Below are 22,229 nucleotides of genomic sequence, written 5' to 3' on the forward strand. Positions count from 1 at the left end.
GCCTGGCCACCTGGGAACCTCCTTTCAACCTGAGTGCGAGGCCCTTTTTCAGTTGCTGGGGTCAACACTTCTAATTCCCTATTTCTTGTAGCGTGATGACCGTGACACAGCATTTGCCAGGGCCTACCTGACACGAGTCAAGCAAGCCATGAAAAGTGACCCGGAGAATTTTGAGAGATTTGTACAAATTCTGGCTGAATTCGGTGAAGATGGAGAAAAGTCGCCAGTCCAGGTAGGAGAAAGTTTTGAAATATTCTGAGAAGATTTCTTGGTTATTCTGTACTGATGCAGAGTTAGGTACTGGGCACTCTGTAGCAACCCAGTTCTGGGGTTAAGATAGGAAGGTTCCTATTATCAGTGTCACTGAAACTAAATTCAGCTGTGCTCATTGGCTCACCGTCTAGGTGAGTCTATACAATACTGCAGTGTCCGTCGTCGTGTCCTATTTCAAAAGCAATGGCACGTTTCTTAACCGCTAAGGCTATGAACTTGAAACTTTGTACACAGGACCCCCTAGGTCAGGTGACCTCTGACAATGAATTTCAGTCCGATCTGGTTCTTAACTTGGTCACCAGGGGGCCAGAAGTGAAAACCTAAAAAATTGTGATATCTCTCTTATGAGTGACCCGTTTTCGATAACATTTTTATGGTAGGTGCTCCTAGCAAGGATACATCACATATCATAGGGGTTTTTGATTTGACCTAGTTTTCAAGGTCACAGAGGTCAAATGGTGTGAATTGGCCGTTTGAGTGTTACTATGGCACGTTTCTTAGCCGCTAAAGCCTTTGTCATATAACCGCAGACATCAAATTTCAGTCTGATCTGACTCTTGACTTGGCAACCTTGGGGCCAAAACTAAAAAAGGTAAAAAGTGCAATATCTCGCTTATTAGGGACTTGTTTTCAATGATATTTAAAAATAGTTACTCCAAGCAACGATACATCACATGTCGTACCAACTTTGGTTTGACCTAGACATGTAGCATGTTTCTTAACCAGGATGAATTCCTAACCACCAAATATCTATAAAAGCTGCTATTGCGAATCTAGTTATAAAATTTATAGAGCTTTAAGTAGCAAGCTTTTTTTTCGCGAATTTAGTCAATCTCCTGTGTAACTATGGAGATGCAATTTTGTTATTTGTGCGCTCCGTGGAGACAGAACATTTCTTGAAGTCCAATTGTTTGAAAGTGTATCGCGGAACACTTTCAGCACCTAAAACCAATGGATTCCTTCAACATGTTCAGTATGTGGAACACATTCACAGTTAATTTTTGTTCATGTTGTGAGAATTCACTCCTGAATCAACTTTTTATATGCTTGCTCCCTGTGGGGGGCATATTATGGTATGGCGCTCGGTGTCCGTGTGTCTGTTTTTAGCTCACCTCTTAGCAGAGGTGAGCTTATCCCATACCGTGGCGTCCGTCGTCCGTCGTCGTCGTCGTCGTCGTCGTCGTCGTCGTCGTCGTCGTCGTCGTCGTCCGTCGTCCGTTAGCAGGGCACGTTTCGTAACTGTTAGAGCTATTGAGTTGAAACTTGGTACACATGTACCCTTATGTAATGACACCTGGGAGACCAAGTTTCGGTCCGATTCGTTTCATGGTTTGGCCACCAGGGGGCCAAACGTTAAAAGTGAAAATATGCAATATCTCCCTTAATAGTAGTCGGGAAATTTTGAAAAAAATATGGTATGTACTTCTAGCAAAGGTGCATCATATATCCTCCGGGTTTTTGATTTGACCTCCTTTTCAAGGTCACAGAGGTCAAATGGTGTAAATTGGCCGTTAGGATGTAACGATGGCACGTTTCTAAACTGCAATGACTATTGATACCAAATTTGGTACACATTTACCCCTTAGTCAGGTGATCTCAGGGACCGAAGTTTGGTCCAATATGATTCACCACTTGACCACCAGGGGGCAAAATCCAAAAACCTTAAAAATGTGATTATTCCTTAACTTCTTGCCCGATTGCCACCAATTTGATATCATGGGTACATCTAACCATCATACAGTATACGTCACACAGGTTTTTAATTTGACCTTCTTGTCAAGGTCACAGAGGTCAAATGGCGTAAATTCGCTGTCAGGCCGTAACTATGGCACGTTTCTTAACTGCAATGACTATTGATCACAAATTAAGTACACATGTACCCCTTGGTCAGGTGATCTCAGGTACCGAAGTTTGGTGCGATCTGATTTGCCGTTTGGCCTCCAGGGAGGGGGCCAAATCCTAAATTCCTCAAAATGCCATTATTCCTAGTAATGACTTGCCCGATTGGCACCAATTTTATATCATAGGTACATCTAATTCTAACAACCATTCAATGTGTCACCCGGGTCTTCTTTGATTTGACCTACTTTTCAAGGTCACAGAGGTCGAATGTACTGTAAATTGGCCATTTTGGGGAAATTGTAATTGCTTGGACCTACATCAAACCTAACACTACATGACACAAGACCATGCTCTTTATCCATCTTTCCTCCACATGAGGTGAGCACAATGGCCCTGGCCATTTCATTCCGTGTGTCTGTCTGGCCGTCTGTCTGTCCGTTAACTTTTCATTGTCCGCGCGATGACTCAAATTACGCATCATGTATATTCACCAAACCTGGTTTGTAGGCCACTAGTATTGGCCCAAAGAAGCCTATTGATTTGGAGGTCAAAAGGTCAAAGGTCAAGGTCACAAAGACATATTTTCTATTTACCGCTAAGGTCAAGGTCACATAGGTACCACGAAATGACAGCTTGGACGTTTTTGCAAACTTCACTCCTCACCAAATTACCCCCACAGTGCAATCTCTGAATGATTTCAGCCGCAACAATATTTGCATGTACAGTAGTGCGTTTCTCCTACAATTGCAAGGATGCTACTTCACACACTTTTCACCTTAACCAAATACACTTCACTGTTATGGTGGGCATATATTGCGCACGCTCTGCGTAGCTCTTGTTAAACTTTCGTTCTTCGTAAAACGCATTAATCATTGCAGCAGGCTTTGAATTCCACATTACGTGTATATTAGATTTTGAATTCCACTTCATGTTGGGTTTCTACTCGCATAGCTGACGCCAGTCATCTGCCATTTCAGTGGCTCTTTGCTGTGATGGCCTCTGTAAAAATTCATTGATCTGCTAATATTCTAGAGATATTGATACCAATATTGATATAAAAACACTTACCCATAATCGGAGTGTGTTACCCTAGTGATTTTCTGAAAATTCCCACTATTACTATCTAAAAAGTGCATTCTCTGTAGTTGTTTCCTTTTTTTCTTCCTCAAATCCCTCTTTATTGTTAATTTCTGACACATTGCCCTCGACATGCTTGAGTTGATTAAAACAGATACCATACTTAAAGTGGAGATATCTAATCATAAATCACATACTCATAGCACATGTTGCTTGGTTACTCAGCTGTGCGTCATACCTGGCTGCATATTTGGCATGTTTATAGGATCTTGGGCGAGGGATGGCCGGATATCATCATTTTATTGTTGATGCTTCGAAATTGGTATTGATGAAAAATTCAACGACCGGTACTAACATGACCAACTGAAAAAGTGTAGATTACATTTTGATAAATCTCCATACTGCAGAGAAGTGGCCGAATGCAGTCTTGGTGGAGCCTTAAGTCCATTTCACTAGAAAATGGGACTGAACAGGAAAAAAGACTAAAGTGGCTGGGAAAATTTGTCAGTACTTCACTTCAAATGGCTCATTCTTGGTGATGTGCTGTCCAATTCTGGCTAGCTTTATTTAGCATTTTTAGATAGAGTAGAACCTTCCTTACAGGGACACCTCTGTATTAAGTACACCCAGGGAGGGTGTCCTTAATACGGAGGACTCTGAAGGACACTAGTTTTGGTTCCAAATTGGCTGTTTCCATTCAATTTAACCTCTCTTATCTGGACACCTCTCTATTAAGGACAGCATATGACAGTCCCGGGGGTGTCCTTTTTAGGGAGGTTCTACTGTTCTTTGGACTTTGAGGTTTTCGGTGAAAAAAACACTTTGTTCAACTGCTGCATTTTCTGTATGAAATATCTAAAAGTCACAGTGCCATTATTTATGTGAAGTTGACTGTGGACTGCTTGTGCTTGATTAATATCAAACGGCAAAGGTTGTGTGATATCAGCTTATCTTTATTTAAGAAGAAGTTGTTAACATAAATTCAAGCAAGTGATACAAAAATATAGTAAGCAGAAAATGGACCCCATATAATATATAATAATATATCTATCTAACCTAAAGTTGATTAAAGTGCTTAGTGGTTTGTGCCATAACATTCATTAAAGAACTTATCTGGTTGGTTGTGATTGGTTTGAAAATTTGAGGGTCGTCACAAATGACATCCATCAATATGGAATAGTTCCCTAGGTCTCGTATGATGGTCCTGAGATGCACCAGTAAAAGTAAGCTAACATTATTATGCTAACAGTTTATGTACTTGGGTGGATTGATGTATCAGCCTCAATACAGAAACTTGGAAATAATACCAAAGTAATGGCTATCATTTACCCATGAGGACAATTTGTTCCCAGAAAACTTGTCTGTGGACTATTTGCCGGAGAACTATTCCTCCCCTAGGACTCTTCATCCCTGGACTATTCATCCTCAAGGGCTATTCGTCCCTGTTGATAATCCCTAGATAATTAATGCCTGGACAATTCATCCCCTCACACTGTGCCAGAGAACATAAGCAATGCAAGCGGCATCACATCAGCGATAGCCTGACATTTTCAGTGAATGGTGTAACACAAGGCGGAAATTTCTGGAAGAAGAAAAAACAACGCTAACCAATAGTTGATGTAGCGTACTTGGCATGGGTGGCAACGTTATCCATCAGCTCTTGTAACGCCAGCTAACACTACCAGCTGGTCAACAGATTTGTAAAAATGATGCTGTTGCAAACATTAGACATCCAAAAAACAGTTTACTGTGACTGACCATTCTTTCAGTTCAGAGGATCAGGACGCACGCTATGATGGTCTGAAATACTCGTCCGATGATGTCATGTGTATTGTTTCAGCCAGTATTTCAAAAAGGCAGGACAAATTCGGACTCTGAAAAAGCAGGAGCAATTTTCAGCCAAAGATTTTTTCATCGTGGCAATTTCTGCTTTCAATTGAAAGATCAACAATTTTTATAGTTTTTATGGTACGAAAGAGATTTTATGGAGCCAATTCTGCATTTCTAAACACATTTATGCCTTTTATTAGGTGGGTTTTTTAATCTTAAAGTCAGGGTGTTGTCTTTTTGAAAAAAGGGCAAAAGGGCACTCCCTGGTGAGAGAGGGCGCAGCGCCCTGCTAATCTGCTTTAGCTGAAACACTAACGTGGCGATGTACTTCGATGTATTGCAGAATGAATAATGTCATGTCATTGCTGCAAATGACGCCAGAGTCAACTAAACAAAACCGAACCTACATCTAGGAATGTCACTTATACTGGTTGTGACATGGTTAAAACTAGACAGTGATAAAACTTTGCTCACATTTTTTATTTCGGGCCATTCTCATCTACGCTGATAGAAATCCTGGCGCCACCGCGCAATGTGCATCTCTCGGTCTGTTTGGTAAAAAGTTCTATTGGATGCTCGAGTGTATTTTTATCAAGAGTTTGCTAGCAGCCATGCCAGTAATTGGATCAGCAGTTGCAAAAAAGTCCTTTCTTCTTGTGCAGATAAATATAGTTTGTGTATGCCTCTGTGTCATAGTGTTGTAACTATTTAGCAGACTGTCACAATGAGATAAACAGGCCTCTTTTACTTATCACATGTATTTAAGACGACTCTTCAACATCCCTTCAGCAGGTCTTTGGATCATTTCTAAAATAAACTCGAAGTAATTTTTGATTGAGTGTTTTTAGGCACGAAAGGCTTCGTGGGAGGATGGGAATTTGGGGCTGTTGGACTGGGTATTTGATATCAACTGAAGTAATATCACGGTAGGTTTGACTTGGAACAACTTGATTATCAATATCAGGCTAGCAGCACAGATCGTGTTGTCATGAATCAATATCCTGGTGTCAATTAGAAGATAACCCAAATCTTCTTCAGTTTCTCTCTTTGTGAAATGTGAGGAGAATTAGAAAGGCCCATCCATGGTCGACTAACTAATGAAAAAAAACTTGGGTCCTGTCTGTGTGCAAGCGTGTTATATCAACATTGTTGAAATGGCTGGAGTAGTAAAATAACATAACAATAGAACAGAATAGTAAAAGTCCTCCTCTTCTCTCGTACCAGGAGAATAAGTTTTCCAACAAGCGTACAACACTTTTGTTAGGTATCAGCTTCTTGCGACACCCAAGTTCATCAATAATTTCATGATTTTAGGTCTCGTCATCCTCTGTAGCATGCGAAATCTAGAATTGCTGATATTTCCAAAGCGGCCGGCTATTTTCAAACCATTGCTTGCACAAAAGATTTGAATGACATGAGATCTTTTTGCAAGTTTCCGCCATACAAATGGGGATTATGTAACACAATTTGGTGGGATGACAGCTCATCATACCACCTACGCTACACACCTTTAAATTTGTTTTAATTTTATCGTAGTCTCACAGTTATGAGCCTAATTAGATTTACAAAAACATTGATTAGCAAATAATTCAAAACTGGAGTCAAATTTCAAAATTTTGATACATGTAGGTGTGCAGAATGGATAAGACTGCAACCTATCATTCCACCAAAGCACATGATTGCAACTCTTCTTCATTTGGCTTGAACTTGTAGCTTAAGCGAGCAAACTCCTTTGTTGTAGCTATTAAACGAGCATACCACAAAAATTCCATCAAAGTGATCTATAAATGTCATTCAAACATTTTGTGAAAGCTCTGTTTTTAACCTCATCAGTCATTTCGGAAATATCAGCAGTTTTAAATTTAATTTGAAATTAAAATTGTGCCTCCACGGAAAAGCCGTAATTTAAATTTTCTTTCTTGCAAAAGTCTTAGCACATCAACCTGGGAAGCCTCAAAGGGGTACGCCGTTCGTAACAACTGTTGGTCCAGGAAAATTAAAATGCAGTTAAACACAATGCTGTTGTGTAGTTATTGTTCATACAAATTTGCTGAATCTCGGTACTTCTTGTATTTGTATATCTGTCTACACAATGGTTTTGTTGAAATTCGTATTATACATACCGATTTACACGATTTAAAATGTTCAAATTCAATAAAAAATTTCCAATACTTAACGAACGGCTTACGACCTTTAAAATTTCCCTGTTGCGAGAGACTGATTCTGTGGGGTTGTGCTTTTGGGAATTGTCTTCTGCTTGTGGCAAAACTTATTCCCTACGGTTGTTATAAGAGGAGGGCTTCTTGTCATGCATTCACACTGTATCTCTGGGATGATGAGGAAGAAAAACGCATTCTAGAACTCTGCGTCATTGCCGAGCCCATAACAGATGTCTGACGGCGCTTCTTGGAACAACACATTGCCGCTAACGACATGCGGAATTTCCTCCCCACGAGACAATAGAGGAAGAAGTTGCAGCTGTGGTTGAGATACATGAGAAGTCTTGTCGCAGCGTCCATGACTATGTAGTCTATTGCACCTTCAATAGAGTGTGTACTAAACTCCACTGTCCGAATGATGAATAAGATGCAGATCGGCAACGTGAAACACAAAAATGCGGTTGTGACGAAAAGCAACATGGACGTAACTTGAATGTTCACTTTACTTCCGAAACTGTGGATGTGTTGGTCATTTTTCTTGCCCTGTAGGGCCTGTTGGGTTGCCCTAGCATGGATCATGTCCTTGGCGATGATGGTGTTGAAAATAGCGAGAACAAGGAATGGGACGAATGAGTACAATGCCATATCTAACCAGGGGAACATTTCGTACCAGTCGTCATCATTCGGAACACATCCTCTCTCAGTCAGCTCTAATTTCCACAGCACTTGCATGTCGAATAGAATGAGGATTATGGCTATGACGATGACAGTGATGCGTGCCTTTGGTAATGTGCTGTATACGATTGCTTTCAAAGGCATATTCACGGCAATGAAACGATCAACCGTCATGGCCACTAAAATCCAGGCGGAAAAATGCGTGCACCACTGCGGGAGAAAACTAAATGTTTTGCAGGCGGCATTAGTTGTGGCCATTACGTCGAAGCCCGATAGTTTTGTGATCCATAAACGGAATGCACTTATGTACAGTACTAAGAGATCTGCGACCGCCAGTACCGCCATGTAGAAGTAGGTCGCAGTTTGGCGCATCTGCCATCGCGAAAACACAATCAGACTTAGAACATTTCCGATTGTTCCCACCATGATGACCAATGGCAGGCCATAAATAAAGGCGTCATTAGCTGCGTTGTATTTCGGGAACAGTAAGAGGCATTCGTGCATGCTGTTGACAGCTCGGCACCTTAAGGGAATGCCAGGAGGAACTGGCCGAGTGTCCGTGCCATTTTGACTGATATTTGTTCCATTTGAAGTCACTGTTGAAGGGTATCCAATGGCGCAGGATGCAGCCAAACACATGAAATAATCCACCACCTTCATTGTAGCAAAGTTCAATCATTCGACCTCTATGACTAAAGAAAGGGTTATGCCCAGTTGTCAGATATTAAGTTTTGATAAGTCACTTCGCATTTGAATGTCCGTAATGATGCTTCAAAATCTTTTTTGATATCCGTTTCAATTCATTCACACATTCTTTAGTAAGTTAAAACCACTTGGTTCAGTTTACTGAAGGATGTACAAATTCACAAGTTGTTTATATTTCCGAATGTTTTCTTGGAAAAATATTGCAAAAATTTCAATTCGCACTGAAGTGTGTGGTCCTGTTTGTAGAGTATTCCTTTTTTAACACTTCAGACTTCTTCAGTTTTGTTTCGCGGAATGTTTTGACTTCTCACTTCCTCTGTGTGAATGTGGATGTCGGCATGTCAGGTATCTCTGAACTTCAAAGTGGGATCTGAAGAAAAAATGTCAGAGATGTGTGAGGTAGCAATACAAAACATCTTAAATTGAACATAAATAATATTCCATTTGATCTTCGATTTGTTGGATTGCATGGGCTCCTGAAAAAGACGGCAGACTCACTTAGATATCTTAATTATACAGTAGAACCTCTCTATTAAGGTCAAGGACACCCTCGGGATTGACAAGTGCTGTCCTTAAAAGAGAGATGTCCTGATTAGGGAGGTCAAGTTGAATGGAAACAACCTATTTGGGACCAAAAGTAGTGTCCTTAATGGAGAGGTTCTCCTTTATAGAGAGGTGTCCGCTAAGGGAGGTTCCACTGTAGTTATGAATTCTTTGCCACTGACTGTTTATGGGGTTTTGTGGCAAATGCTTCACCTGTTTCTTCTTTCTGTTTGTGATGATTTTCCTTTACAATGTTTTTGATAGGGATCTAGAAAGGACAATTCCTCGTTGGTCTATTTTGAACGTTGCTCTGCTAGCAGGGGGTACATACCCCCTTCTTGCTTGGACGAAGGGGGTATGTACACCTTTTGTCTGCTTACAAATAATGGGTAATTTTTACCTTTCATCAAAAGAATTGCGAATTTACTTCAATAAACAAGATACACAAATAAACCCTAGCTGCCTTTAAATGGTGAATGTCCCCAATTGGTCATCTCATGCATTTCAATTTGACCTCGGAATGGAAGAGTCAAGAGTAAGCTTTCAATATTTCACCATAATTGTCGCTCCCAAGGTGACCATTGGTTTCTTCGACATGTACACTTCTAAAGAATAGTCGACTGCCTCTCTAGCTTGAAGAATCATTACATTTTATTGCTCACATTTCAAAGTTGGCTCAAGCTGTAAAGAAGTATTAATTGTTCTTCTCCTACATGAAAGGCCTTGATTATAAAGAGCTCACGTTTCATAGAAAGGGTGACACTCTCGATAGTGTTACTGTTAAACATGGTTTCCTCCGGGGTCTCTGGTTTCCTCCTATCACTTTAACTAGCCCAATTATTTTCAAAGCACACTTTTCTCAGTCACATGCTCTCGACTCCATATAAAAAAAGAGACTTTTAGTTTCGTCTCCTTGAATTTCCCATGGATAGACAGTCCACATTCCTTAAGAAAAATATCGCTTATCTTATTCGGAGCCTATTCCCATTTAAGCAACATAACAACAAAAAAGCATACTTGTAACTAATCTTTTTCATTACACTTTCCCTTGCTAATATTGACATTTGCGGCGAAAGTGCTCTGTCCATGTTCCATCTTTTATCTCTCTTGAGTGTCATCTCGAGTTAAACAGGTCTGTTTCCTTGTCCACTCGTGATGTGAACAAAGTCTCCTTCACGTGATGTGAACGAGAGGAACAAAGTCTCCTTCGCTAGACAATCGTCCGTCATCGAGTCATCAATCAGCTCTTGGAATGCTAGAATCAATAGACTTTACTTATTGCTTGTGTTTCTCTTGAGTGTGTTGAACCTAATGGACCTAATATCATGAGATAGAAGAAATCAAGTCAGCTGTTTAAGATGGGGAATGCCTGTTACAACATTTCGTCTGTGGTGCTGTTAGGTTTGTCTCAAAGGGGTTTTGCACTTTGTATTTCCATTTAATTGATTGGTCGTTTGCCAGTGATGAAAAACACTTCTGAAAATATTTTTTGGAAAAAAATTCTTGGAAAACTTTGTTTATTGTTTATACGTGTTCAAGTGGGAAAAAATTTGGATTTCTCTTCCTGGGCGAAAACAGTCACCTGGTCAATATACCAATTGATGCCGAAGTATAGTAGCACACAGAAACACTCACAAGTCCTGAGAAGGTCATACTCCTTGGAGAATGATTCATCCAGGCTAGAGTGAATACGAAAGGAGAATCAATATTGGTTAGATCAAGACTTCTACCCAAGGCAGGCCTGTCATAACATGAAAGAAGTGAATCCTTAAGAAACAAGAGTATACAGGAAGTCTCTTCCCGCTGGCCAATTGATGGCCCAATGTTGTAGCACACAAAAACACTTCATACGAGTTCACCCACAAGAGTCGTATTTCATTGAGAATGATTTGGCCAAGCAAGAGCAAATACAGAAAGAGAATCAATCTTGGTTAGATCAAGACTTCAACCCAAGGCCTGTCATAACATGGAAGAAGTAAATCCTAAAATAACATGATATTCAGGATGTCTCTTCCCCCTGGTCATTGTGCTGGGAAGGTGTTTTTTCAAACTCAAAGAGATCTCTTAATTGCTGAACAGTTTTGGCACTGACCTGACAGCTTTAGGGGACCTTAATGGTGATAGATGGCACTTACCGTATCATCAAAACTGGATGTGGGTGTAGGTTTTAGACAGTTTAAGAAATCTGTTTGAATAATTGACTCAATCAGTAATAAGAGTACCTCCGTATATTAGTAGTGTAGTGCTGTATAGTGCTGAAAAATGATGCAGTACATTAGCAGCACTATAAAATGCAGCACAGTTCCAAAATCTCCACCCTGTCGTAAGCTACCTTATAAACAATGTTTCTTTGTTGCTGGTGAACATTCTCTCGCCACTGTGGTAGAAATGGGACCACTTTCCAAACTTTATGAGGCATCTCAATATTTTAGAATGAGGATGCGAATGTCTGCAACATTTCGTTTTAAGTGAATCAGTTGCCTGTTACTGACTGATACTTAAATCAATTAGCTTGATTAGCTCTATTAGCTTGCCAAGATCAGTTCATGCCATTACATCTCACATTTTGCAGTCCTAAACCATGTTTTGCTGAAGCAATCTATCTTTCATCACTTTGTTGCACTCATGTTCCTATTTTCAGCTGATCAAGACGGCACTTGCCATTTCACTTTTTAACAAGTTTAAAACTGTATTTCATATTCCCAGCTGTAGTTTCTGATGAAATTTGTTGCATATTGAATTGCTAGCATCAATCATTCGTGTACCTCTAGTTTTCAGCAGTTTGTAACATTGCCTGCTGATTTAACCCTTTTGTACAAGAGACTTCTAGAAAATGGCCCTCTTTTTCCTCAGACCTGGGATGGGCCTGGTTGAATATTGATTTCTCTTAGATGCTGCAAGTTTGGAGCATGTCATATGGACTGCTTTTGAACAGCTTCCTTTTGCTAGATGTCGCATCTCCACTGGCTTTTCAGCTCTTGCTCAGGCAAATTTCAAGCGTGCATTTTGGACACATTTTTCAGGGGTGGTGCATTGAAAATGTCACATGTGAGGAGTTCAAGAGTCGCCCCAGACGTACTCCAGGTCTCGCAATGGATAGTCTGCTGATGAGCTTTGATTCCGGTTTGGATGCAATGTGTCATTCGAGAGTCGACTGCATGGTGACTGGTGAATAAAAAAGTAGCTGGAGTCGCGGTTGATAGGGGGAGCGGAGCACCCAGATCGAAATGCTGTCATAACAGACAGGTTTTTGATTTGGCCCACTGCCTGTTATGTTCCTATTTACCCTTGCCATCCATTCAAAATATTTCTGATTGATTATGAGGTCTGTTTGCATAATTGCATCATCAATCATTCAAGTGCCTTAACCTTGAAGCAATCCATCGTTTAAACACTTTCATGTTGTCAGTCACTGCTATTGATTCCACCTCTTGGTTAATCAACAATAGTTCCACTTCGGCAGGTAAACAAAACCCGATACAAAGGTAACACTAGTAATTTCTTAGAAATGTTTTCTGATTGATTCTTCTTGTTTCTCAAAATCGTTATTTTGGGTGGTATGTCTTGGTGATATTCCCGTGGTGTGTCAACATTCAAATGTTATGATAACCTGATGATAAATATCCCGAGGGAATTGAAAATTAAAGATTCATGATGTTCTGACTTGTATTTTGTGGTATTGGTCACGATATCTGCATCTTTTGATAATCAGTTATGTCAAGTCAACACTTTGGGGAAAAGTTTTAAATATTTGTTCCCTCCCAACTTGACGAAGCATCAAATAGTTTTTGGATTCCATATATGGAGCAAATATATTGAGCAAGTTCAGTAAAAAGTGGAATTTCTGCCGATAAAAAAGTGTTTTTAGCAGTTTTTGTTAACACTGTATCTGCCAAAATACATTTTTGCCTGTACATTCATGATTCAAGGTCCACTCTCTGGCCCTCTAATTCTTAAACATCTTGTTTAAGAGCAGGAAGCTGTATGACTCCGTAGAACTGCTGGTCTGAGCTGCAGATATTCAGTACTCAGGACTATCATTCGTTAGAGTGATTTCTAACCGTACATTGTTTTGCGAGTCGAACCTTGGCAGATAGTTTGAGCATAACTTGCTGGGAAAACACTTTCAGCAAGGTGGGTGGGTATCGTTATAAAAAGGTACGGTACTATATACAAACTGAAAAGTTATTCGCTTGTTTGAAGAAACCTTGTGGGTCATATATTTGGTGAATGTTGGTGAATATTCTAAATACACTTCTATAATGTCAGTGGCAGTCGGTCATTTCTTGCCTGAGTTGTCGTCTTTCTACGTGAGTATATCAATTGGCTCGATGAGTATAATCTGGTTCAATTCATCCACTCTGTCAGTAGAGTAGGTAGCCAATTCACCTCTTTCTTTAAAGGGGATAAGGAGTCATACAGCTTCCTGCTCTTAATAGGAATGTTTAACAAATAGAGGACCCAATCGGGTGTTGCTCAAATTGGACCCTGTTGCATGCATCCCTACTTTTTGTCAAAATAAATCCATATTCAATGGTTTAGCGTGGTTTGTCACAAGATAAAGGCATGATTTGGGTTTTTTCTTAGGCTTGTCTGAAGTGCACTCACCGGACTACATATCCCCTTTAACAAGAAATTTTGGACTTCCAATGAAATCAAATAATAACCAATCAGATGGCGCCTGTCATGCTTTTTCAGCTGATGAAGCGTGGATGATGGCCGGGTTTACAGGTCTGCTGATTGGCCGATTCCCGAGCCAAAGTCCTGTATTCTTGCCTGAGGAAAGTGGTGAATGCATTGCATACCTGTGGAAGATGTGTCTATGCCTTATATCAACTGACCTTATACAAGTGAGTTTAGAGTATTTGCAGGAGAATATGTTTGTAGTTTACTCACCAGGTCCAGGATTTAACTGCTTGTCCTTTACTTCAAAACGAATTTCAATAATTGGAAAAAAAGAAGTCGTCGATATAGTTCATAACTTGTAGTCATATAAATTGCTTCCCTGGTGCGTGTTACTTATATTCTGTGGTCTTTCGCAAGTCATGAAGTCAAGTCATGCCAGATTTTTATCACCAAAATAACCCGCAATAGGAACTTTCCATATTTGCACCTGAGATTTTGCTGACTGAACCTCATTTGCTTGACTCGTGTTTTCCGGTTTGACAAATGTCCCACCCTGGAAATACCAGGTTGTAATTCTTTGAAGAGTTGAACTTGCTGAAATGCCACTTGAATTTTGAGTTCAATTGTCTTATTGGAGATAAGACCATCTATACATGTAAGTCGTTAAACACTGCTGATACTTCAATGCGCGGTGTTCCTTAATAATAAAAGGTTGTATTTGCTCTTGTATAAATATGTCAAGTATTGCAGAGTGGTCTATGACACACCTTCTATTTAAAAATGGTCACCACACGTTCTGTCTTTTGGATCAATAAAATACAAAATATATTAGAAATCAATCAATTCCCATTGGAGTTTTCTGTTTTTACTTTCCCAAAGAAACTAGATAAAATAAGATTTAAAAAAAAAAGGTGTAGGTCTTTTTACAAAAACCCAGTCATGTGCCTGAAGAAACACATTAAGCAATAGGTCATCAAATAAATGATCATTTAGTCTTCAGATTTTTTTCTGCCTTTTTCCTGCTTTACAAAATCTTATGGTTTGCTCTGGTGCGGGGTTACATTGAAATAAATAAATACAATTTCTTAAGCCCTTGATCGTGTACAACATTCTCAAAGAGCTATACATTTATTGCCCAGTTTGAACTGAAACCTTTCAGTAGAACTCGGATGAGCTGCTCAATCAGCGACTACCTGAGTATTTCCAAATGGTGCCCTTTAGACCTAGGTAGAGTTGGGTATGTGAGGCAAAGATACCGACATGTCTCATGCCTATTGTGGGAGATCGAACCAGCTAGGGCCCTCTTGACTGTTTGTCTGCTAGAAACCTGAGCCACTACATGACCACGGCTCCTCAATTACTCATGAAAAGTAATACTGGACAGCAAACAAGAACAGATGCTAAGATATCCAGAGATACCAACTGTTGTTGAATTTGGTTAAAATATGCAATCCCCAATTGGAAATGACGCAGTTTGATTGCTTTCAATGATAAATCCATTGAACAATGGCAGTAGTTATTTCATCAATTTGTGATATCTTTTTGAGCCGTGATTGGGGACTGTTCACTCCTTCTAGTGGGTTCTACTGTCTATTGGCCAACAACAACAAAATCAAACAGACAAGGAGTATGGTCCCTTTGTTCTTGAAATCCTCAAACAGGGCCCAAGACAGATGTAAAAAATATTACTGTCTCGTCTGCGTTTTTTAGCCGGTTGGGGCACCTGTACAAAAGGCCCATCTAGAGTTTTGTGAAACAGATGCGCCCAAATAATGTTGATACCGAGCTCAATAGCATTGATACTGAGCTAAATGGCATTGTTACCGAGTTAAATATGATTTGTGAACATTTTAATTGAGGAGTGGGCATCAATTTACTGATTTGACGCATTGCATCGGTGAGCACCAGCTTTTAAGAACACAATTCTGGTAGGATTTTAAGCGTTGTTGAATTATGGGCATTTTTAGCTCACCTGGGGGAGCTTATGTCATCATGTCTTGTCAGTCGTCCGTCAACAATGGTGGCAGGTTTGTTCACTATTGAGTCTAGAAAGTTGAAACTTGGTATGTGGATGTCTTATGACAACATGACTTGACCTACTTTCCGTTTGACCTACTTTCTGGGCTCCAGGCAGCCATCTTTTAATTCCATCCCAAATCTACATTAATCCACACTGGAAATCCTCCTGTAATGAAGGCCATAATAGTTGACCAAATGTGTAGGCGCAAAGATTATCCTCAGGTTGATTTAGTGTCGACTTGTCAACCTAAGACCACCGCAGTAAAAAGAGTGTCCTTCGGGCATAGTATGGTATAGTAGTTTGGGTGAATAACTTTAGACCAACCATTAATCTTTTCCTCCACTACTTTATGGACAGCGGTGCAGCTTAGTTAGGGCATTATTTATATCATTCAATCTTACTGAGGCTGGAAGCTCTCGATGTAAACCTGATAGAGATATAAAGGCAATTAATAATGTAAAACAATGTGACAGTCAAAATTAGACCTGTTTTGGAAGTATTAAAGGTGAACTGACACTTTTAACAATCGATCATTGCATTTTGCAAAAATGAAGATGTAACTATTTTCTTCATTTATATGTTGCCTTAACATTGTCAAGAATCAGATTGTGAAGCATTGGTTTCTGATATATTCTGTATTGTATGACAGAGGAGTCTTTTGAGAACGAATAATTTGAATTCCTGCAATTACATGTAAACCGTGTACGTGGACCATGGTTCATAATGACAACTCTCACTTGAGCATGCAAGGTGACATCTATCATCCTGGGGTGACATCCGCAAATAACGTCTTTACAATGTACGCATGGAAATATTATAAGATTATCATATTTCTGTGTTTGAAATTCATTGTGGGACTTTTGGTAAAAATTGACAAAAATTGCCTTTTAATTGGAATTTCTTGGAATTTCTTGAGATATATTGGGTTGTAATACAGAAGACTCTCCATATAAGACTCCCATGGAACTCACACGTGCAGTCCTTGTAATGGTGGTGTCCTGATGAGAGGTAAAATTTAATGAAAATGACCAATTTGAAACTAAAATCCCTGTCCCTAATAGAGAGAGTGTCCTGCTAAGATTGGTGTCCACTACGGGATATTCCATTGTACATGTTGTACTACCCTTGTGTGTCTCAAGCTTTCTGAGGCCAGAGAAAATCAACCCATGCTATCTGGTGACACTCGGACAGTATTCTTACGAAGATTGATTAGCACTTCTGTGTGGGAGAGTTTCATCGGCAGATTTGATTTTTTTCTCAAATACATAATTGTCACTTCAACTTTAAAACACGATAATATCAACCTGTTGGACAGGAATTGAACACCAGCCCCAGGGAACATTGGATATTTGATATCTTGTATCTCCAATATCACATAGTGTTGCAGAATTATGTTATTTAACTTTACCCAGGCGTTATGAAATAACAGGTATCTGAAAGAAATTTGAAATATTGCCTGCAGATATAAAAGTCAATAATGATGCAATGCCGAATTACTTTGTCCGAAAATAAGCGAGCATTGATCAAATCTACACCCTCCGCACAGCCTCCCTATTACAGACACCTTTCTATCAAGGACACATGAGCCAGTTCTTCTGAACACCGCTCAGTGAGGTTCTTGCCATTATTTATTTATCACCCTATTCAGATGTTGTCTGCAGGCATTCTACGGTTAGACCGCAGTTTACAACTCCCGACTGAGGAATTCAGAGTTGCTGGCATCTGAAATGTGTTGCTTCTTCGGCTCGTATTCTTGTTATTGTAACAAAACAAGAATTCCATCTTAGTTCCCTTTATCATATAAGTCTATACTGTTAACAACCAAATTTTGTCAGGCATTTTACTTTGTGGATTTCACTAATACAGACCTGCCTACCCTGTTCGATTTCGTGTATTTTGTATGATGAAAGTCCATGATCTTACGTTGTACAATACAACCGTGTCATTGTATGCCCCTTTGGAGGCTTAAAATACGATTTTATTTTCAAAACAATGAGACAAGACCACCATTGATTTTTTAAGCCTTTTAGCAGTTAAATTGTCAATGTTTGACCGCGATGCATCAAATACTGCGTGGGGTTGTGAATCTGAAATTTTGATATGATATTCCGGACAGTCGGGCAAGTAAATGGTGAAAAATAAACTGGTAGTTGACCACGGAAATTTTTTGATAATCGACAAATTAGACAGACATTGATATTTCCACTCTTTTCAGCCAACTGGCAGAAAAATCTCAAAACACAAAATTACAAAATATTAGCAAAATTATCAAAATTCGAAATTAATTTTTTCATCAAATAATTTCTTTATATCTGTAGACTTGCCACAACAAATATTTTTTCAATACCTCTCCAAATATGTACTTGAGAGTTAAAAACATGCACTCGTCTAATTGATAGGCCTGGACCCTCCAACATATGAATATTCATTAGTGGTCTTGTCTCCAATACGATTTCCAAAACTCAGTTTTGTGTTTTATTATTGTTACTTCCCGACTTCCCAGCCCAATCAATATGATTTTCAATAAATCCCATTCGGACAACCATACTGACACAGCTTTGTTCCGATAGTTAGCATGCACTTACCGGCTTATTATATACTACACAGTTGTTTACACAGCGCAATCTTCAGGATATTTTTGGCAGGAACAAACTAGGGTGTTGTCTGCTCAATGTCCATGCACTGTGAAGTCAATGCTGATGTCTATTATGTTGTTTTACAATGTCTTATGCTTACCAACGATTAATAAATGTTTATATGTTAATTACCAAGCTGCTATCCTTTGGCTTTCTAACAATCCTTATAATAAGTATGCAATCCCAGCTTCGTTGTTTGTGTAGTCGGTCTGTAATTTCATTTGAATACTCACTCACATCGGAAGGATTGGAAAGGAGCCAAGATTATCGTCGCTGGGCTACATGTGAGTATTAGGCCGCTAATGTCGGCTGGCCCATGCCAAGGTTGATGGAATCAACGGAGCATCGTCCTTGACTGGGGATGAGTTGGTTGGAAAAATGTTGAAGGCACATTCAACGACCATGTGTCAATATTCTCCCCAAAAATGCCTGTATTTCTTTGTAGAGTGTACATTCTTGACTCATCAGTTTTGCCCAAATTTAGAAAATACATTTTTGTACACTCAAAGGCCAACATTGTACACCTTTTTTCTTTCTGAAAAGTTGGTGCTTACCTCATTGTTCACCATAAAGCTACATGCACTTAACCCTTTGAGTGCCAAAAGCATTGTTCGACGTTTTTAGAAACCCATCCGTAGAGTGCCAAAACCGTCGTTCGACGTTTGACATATTTCTTGAAGAGAATGTAAGATGGAGACAATATCCACACTCCTATGACTAGCAGACGATCTATACCCCTGTTTGTGATGTCATCATGCGTACAGAATGAGCATGGCTGAGCCCAGGAATGGGCGTCTTGGCACTGATAAAGTTGCCGAAATTGCAGATGAGCAGAGCTACTGCAGAAAGTGTGAAATACTCTTATGTCAAGGGGAATGTTTCACCATCTACCACTCAGTAAAAAGGTACCATTGATGTTTGAAATGAAAGAGCTACAAAATAAGGTATATTACAGCGGTTTTATTGCTTAATTGAGCATTCTAGCATGGTTTACAAAACCCTTGCAAACCTGGCACAGGGCGGTATAAAGGCTTGTGCAAGGCTGGCAGTGAAAGGGTTAAATTAGAAAGAACCTACGAATTTTTTTAGACCGGGTAGGCAGGTCTGCTAATATTAAACCTCAATCCACGAAAATTAAAATAGTATTTTGATTGGGAAAACTGAAAGAAATTTGCAGTCCGTCATAATAAGACTTGCAAAAGTGTAACTGTTTTCAAACAAATTGCAAAAATAAAACTAGCACAAAAATTGAGTGGCTTGCAGTATATGATCTGTCAATATCAGCAGTGGTTTCATGCTTAACTTATAACAGTATATACATGTAGTCACTCTGTCCGCAGGATATGTCATATTGCTCTCCAGCATGTCCAGTAAACTAACAAAAATGTCCTTGTGTTATAAATCTATCCTCAGGAGGTACGAATGATTTAATTACCACCTCCTCACGATAACACCACAGTTATACTCCTTAGAACCACTTAATATTATGTATTCATATCGGCCTTTGAATCAACTTGAAATCTTGGATCAAAATTATGAAAATCCCAGTTGTTCTCCTTTGGGAAGTTCTTTCTTTGATCTATCAAACAATATTCACAGCTGCTCCAATGCCTAAGCAACCATGATAGTTCAGTAATTGGACCAGGGGATAGCTAGGTAAAGAAGCCATTTGGAGAAAACCTGTGGTGATATCAATAGGATTTCATCGAATATAGAAATTGAAATGGGAACAGTGTGCAGGAAAATGTTTTTTAATTTGTTTGAAAGAAAACGTGTCTAAGCAACAGTCCGTTTCATCTCTCTCTTTTACAAAGCATTATCAGAGCTTTTGGTTTCAAATAGTTTGTTAATTTCCTGTAAAAGAACTTGAGAATAGCTCGAAGTGATCCCCTTTGCATGTTTGAATAAATGTTGGTGGTATCATGTAGGTCCCTGGAGAACTATTAAAGCAAACTGGTTGTTTCTTCGATTAACATTCACATGTCAACCATCTTATTTCCTTCATCTCAGGGGTATTTCAGTGACAGTTGAGAAAGTGCTGAAAGGAGTGTATGCATGTTTCAATTCATTCCATTCTGGAGGAAAATTTCATCCGAAAAAAAGCCTTAATTTCCTTGGTTGATCACTTTGGGGGTTAACTGTTCTTACTCTGGTGGTTGTTGTGGCTTGACTTCTTGTATGCAAGCCAGATACAAAAGTCATCCTGTGACCAGCTGTCACGGCAAAACCAGGCGCATGTTGCTCTGAGCTTGGCAGGTTGAGACGGACTGGTTGTTCATTCACTGTTATCTGCCTTTTGTGAAATATTGAGCTCATCAATTTCTTCCATTATCTCCTGGTGTCATTGGGCTCATCATCTGTGCGACCTGCATCTCGATTTGCTGTGACGGATCGCAAATGTATTCGAGGACTGGACTCCTTTTATTGGAATCCTAGAAAACGAAACATTCGGTTGCATACTTAACAGTTTGTTGTCATCAAACTGTATCTTTCTGTTCCCTTCTTTAGGCCACCTCACACCCCAACTATAATGCTTTTGCTTTTAGGCCATTTCTAGTGCAACCTGAAACCTAATAGTGCATCCAATTTTTCCCAAGTTTTTGATTTACACACTTTTCAAGGTCATAATATTCAAAGTCTCTCATTAGTCCCTATTAGTTGCAGTCCCTATTAGTTATTTTAGTAGAGTCTCCATATCCGCAATTGTCCTTCAACTTTATTTGTTCAATGATAAATTTTGCTAAATAAATTTGCCTACATCAATTTGATTCTTGACCTAAAATGTATCAGTTTTTATCACTGGGAACTCATGACAAACTGTATGTTATACCTTTTTTAAAACTTTTCCATAAATGTATTGATATTATAGCTATATACAGCTACTGCCCTGTTTTGATATGTGCTAAGAAATGTATTTGGATACATGTACATTTAAATGTTTGCCACATTTTAAAAAATCTTAATTTATCAAAGGATTGGGGATGTTTAAAAGGTACACCTGCATTAAGTTGGGTTCTACAAAATAGAATTTGCAAGCCTACAGCAATTTTTTGTGCAGCTGCAAGCTGCAGGCTAGTGATTCATTAAATTGGAAGAAAAAATATCACTATCTAAAATTCTCTGAACAGTTCCAACAGTATTATCATAACTGGCCAACCTTGGATGTCACAGAGTTGTAAATCGCAAACACACATGGTATGGAGGAATTATACTTCATCAATTAGCTGACCTTTGCATGAAGTCCCACAATAACTGAAGAAATAGAGTCACTAAAAACTGACAGGAGATATTTCAAGCAATTCAAAATGGGACATGATAATGCCTATAGTGTTGAAATAAAAATAGTAATGATTTAAAATTAGAATCAGAATTAGAAGTAAAAAATGTTAGAGGTCATCACAGTCCCATAATATCAAAAATGAATGTAACATTTACATGTTTTCACGGATAAAGAAACCACGGAACTATAAAAAAAAACATACAAACCTTGTTCTTGTAATCCAACTGAATATCAAATTATTGATATTATCCATTATTCATGAATAGAAGTCAAATTGCCCAGTTTGTCTAAGTTATCAAGTTTTCTCCCACGTTCTCCTGAGGCTGTCAATGAGGGGTGCTTGCCACCGCTCTTCTAACTCTTGTTCTAGTCGACAGGTTGTGGATAGCTTGTCATCATTGAAGTTGTGTTTATCATGGGAGCATTGATTGTTGCCAGTGGTGTTGAGGTGGGGAGCATTTAGTAATGTGTTTTGGTTGTTGTTGTCGGCCCATTTCAGTTTCTCTATTGATAACTGGTGTAAAAGGTGTACATGTATGTACAATTGAAATTGCACTCACCTT

The 22,229-nt window shown here is 39.2% G+C and overlaps 2 protein-coding genes across 3 annotated transcripts in view; one reads left to right on the plus strand and one right to left on the minus strand.

Moving 5' to 3' along the window:
* The window catches only part of LOC135482637 (GON-4-like protein), an 85,246-nt gene that overhangs the window by 16,320 nt on the left and 46,697 nt on the right, over positions 1 to 22,229 (plus strand). Inside the window, exon 21 of the mRNA XM_064762864.1 lies at positions 92 to 232. Within this exon, the coding sequence (XP_064618934.1) occupies positions 92 to 232 (141 nt within the window). The remainder of the gene's footprint in view (positions 1 to 91; positions 233 to 22,229) is intronic.
* Positions 4,146 to 22,044, minus strand: LOC135483670 (probable G-protein coupled receptor 139). 2 transcript variants are annotated; one of them, XM_064764669.1, is made up of 2 exons: positions 21,873 to 22,044; positions 4,146 to 8,931 (listed from the first exon to the last, which is right to left on the minus strand). In XM_064764669.1, exon 2 carries the CDS (start codon positions 8,514 to 8,516, stop codon positions 7,329 to 7,331), a length of 1,188 nt encoding a protein of 395 aa, XP_064620739.1. In that variant the 5' UTR covers positions 8,517 to 8,931; positions 21,873 to 22,044; the 3' UTR covers positions 4,146 to 7,328. The 2 variants fall into 2 exon arrangements, with proteins under 2 accessions (XP_064620739.1, XP_064620740.1); XM_064764670.1 differs by lacking the exon at positions 21,873 to 22,044 and adding an exon at positions 14,001 to 14,272.

This window comes from Lineus longissimus, chromosome 2, assembly GCF_910592395.1.
Source record: "Lineus longissimus chromosome 2, tnLinLong1.2, whole genome shotgun sequence".
NCBI lineage: Eukaryota > Metazoa > Nemertea > Pilidiophora > Heteronemertea > Lineidae > Lineus > Lineus longissimus.

What these genes read in the sequence shown, in the direction of transcription:
- LOC135483670 (XM_064764669.1), bottom strand. Translation starts at nt 8,516, where the DNA reads ATGAAGGTGGTGGATTATTTCATGTGTTTGGCTGCATCCTGCGCCATT.